Below are 2,582 nucleotides of genomic sequence, written 5' to 3'. Positions count from 1 at the left end.
TAAAATTTCCGAATTTTTGTTTGGGGGACGCGACTGGGGAGCGACGTCCCCCAAAGGCGGCACGAACGAAACACGTCCTCCAAACGCTCAATCCGGCGCGGTTTGGGGGAGGCTTTGGGGGACGTGGCTGGAGATGCTCTAAGTGTGGGATGCTTTTTTTTTTGTGTGTGCGCTCTGGTTCACTTATGTGCATGGATTAACTTTGGATGGTAGATGTAGGGGCGAATAATGTTGTAGCGTGACATGATGGTCAACAATTAAAATGCGCCGTATCTACACAAGACTGCGATACTTATTTTGAGATGGAGGAAATAAAATGTAAGGATCGTATGGATCTCGAGTTGATTCCATGAAAGTTCATCATCCTAAATAGGTGGAGATGCTCAACTTTACAACTTCTCCTAGTCAGCCTGCACAGAAAAATACAGTAGTAACACGTACATCTTGTACGAACAACACAATTATCCAGGGATCTCATCTCAGACATGCAGAACAGATTTACAGATCTGGTCGACCCGAGGGACCGCCGAACGACGATGAGTGGTTCTTGTGTGTCTATTCCATCGGCTGTCAATCCTCCCCATCCTCCTTTTTCACCCCGGGCCCCAATTCAAGCGTTGCTCAAATATCTGTGGCGGTAACCATCACTCATCACGCGCCCAACTGCGCGCCGGCTATTCCACTCGCCGTGCCGTTGCGATGAAGCCGCAGACAGACCCATGCCGCCCGGCTCCTTTATATACGGCCTCCGCGCCGTTTTGGCCCAGCAGAGACGAGATCAAGAAAACAAGAAGCATACACTACACACCTCGCTTGCGGCTTGCTCCGGCAGCTACACCTTCGCGTGGACCAAGCAGGAAACATCACACAACCGGGTGCGCTATTCCGGCGAGGAAGCCGATCGATCAAGAAGCCATTTCCGTGTACGCGCGCGGCCAAGGAGTCTCCAAGTCCGAGATGAACGCGCCCACCTCATGGCTCTTCGCCGACAACTCCAGGTACAGCACCCGGTCGCGGCTGCTCTTCATCGGCCTCTCCTTCGCCATCGGCATCGCCACCTTCCTCCTCTACCTCGCCGTCTGGTACGCCTGCCGCACCCGCAGCCAGCGCCAGCGCGCTGTGCGCGCCGACGATCTGGAGGCCGGCGCCGCCTCGCCGGGGTCCGAGCGCCGCGGCATGAGCGACGCCGCCATCGCCGCGCTCCCCACCTTCACGTACAAGCTCCCCGCCGTCGTCCCAGAGGCAGCGGCCGTCGAAGACAAGCAGGCGGTGGCGGCGGACTGCGCGGTGTGCCTCGGGCAAGTGGAAGCCGGCGAGACGGTGCGGCGGCTGCCCAAGTGCGCGCATTTGTTCCACGCCGAGTGCGTCGACGCCTGGCTGCGCGCGCACTCCACCTGCCCCATGTGTCGCGCCCCCGTCGGCCCGCCCGCCGCCGCCGCCTCCAAGAAGGACGGCACCGCGGACGCCACCCCGGTGGTCGCGTCAGCGACAGCGACAGCAGTGCCACCTGTCTAAGCTCGCGCGCCTAGCTTCATCGGGAAGATGTACTGAACCGCATGATTGAAGAATTATTAGCTACGTACAGCGATCAGTCGACTAGGTAGCTAGATAGAGGAACGTAACCTAGGACGGTATAGAGGCCCAATTATTCGAGGAGATTTGTTCAGTTCGTAGTAGCATATACGTACGTGTACAGAAGTATCTGTGACGTCGATTGTTTCTTGTGTATTCGTACCACTTGTAGAAGTACTAGGTGAGCTAGCTGTTGTGATTTTTTCTGATTGATGGAATGAATCTACCTAGCACGTACTGTACCGCAAACGCATATTGTCATGAGCGTCCACCTTCTCCCACCTCCCGTTCTGGCCGCGAACGGTCTCTGTTGCTCGGTTCAGCTCCGCCGTCCCCCATCAATGTGGGTCTCTGTTGACATGCGCCCAACGTCAACTCGTTGCGTTCCACTGTCATGGCATTCGCTCGAAACCACGGCATCGGCCGACTGAATTCCATCTGCGCTGCGTTTTCCGGCCGGCCGTCCAAGCATCCATTCGCTTCGCGCACACACATATTTTTGTTTCCAGAACCGTTTGGTTGGGTATTCGTCCGTGAACTTGTCGACTGCTTAGCTTGTGTATACAGTGTGCGATGGGCTTTAAGTTTCATTTGTTGCTCGTTTGTGGGATATGTCATTGATTATATGCAGATTTTTTTTTGGAATTATTTAAAATTCAAAAATATTATATATTTTTTTTTAAAAAAAAAGAGATCACGGGTGCCCATGTGCACCAAATCTCCGTCAATAAACGCATATATAAAACCCTTTTTACCCAGCGAAAATAATGTCAATGCCGAGGACAGTCCCACTCTGTTATATATAGAGCACCCTTGATACGCGCTAGATTAGGTTTAGTATTGATTTTTTTTTAATTTGCTCAAACTTCCTACAAATACCTGAAATGTTTGAACGAAATTTGTAATTTCATTTTTTGTGTCTTTAATTCATTTTGAGATTGCGGTATTGGGGCTGCAGCTAGCGGTGGACCGCCGTCCCCCAATTGGGAAACAAACTTTGCTTGTGCCCA

At 52.8% G+C, this 2,582-nt stretch overlaps 1 protein-coding gene across 1 annotated transcript; it reads left to right on the top strand.

The window, feature by feature from the left end:
* Positions 1–813: 813 nt before the first annotated feature.
* On the top strand, positions 814–1,704 carry LOC124659461 (RING-H2 finger protein ATL39-like). The gene is made up of 2 exons (XM_047197332.1): positions 814–1,230; positions 1,264–1,704. Exons 1-2 carry the CDS (start codon positions 958–960, stop codon positions 1,513–1,515), a joined length of 525 nt encoding a protein of 174 aa, XP_047053288.1. The 5' UTR covers positions 814–957; the 3' UTR covers positions 1,516–1,704.
* The last annotated feature ends 878 nt before the right edge of the window (positions 1,705–2,582 follow it).

The sequence above is a fragment of the Lolium rigidum genome, chromosome 6 (assembly GCF_022539505.1).
Source record: "Lolium rigidum isolate FL_2022 chromosome 6, APGP_CSIRO_Lrig_0.1, whole genome shotgun sequence".
NCBI lineage: Eukaryota > Viridiplantae > Streptophyta > Magnoliopsida > Poales > Poaceae > Lolium > Lolium rigidum.
The sequence above is the reverse complement of the archived record's forward strand: the minus strand, read 5'-3'. Positions and strand labels throughout refer to the sequence as shown.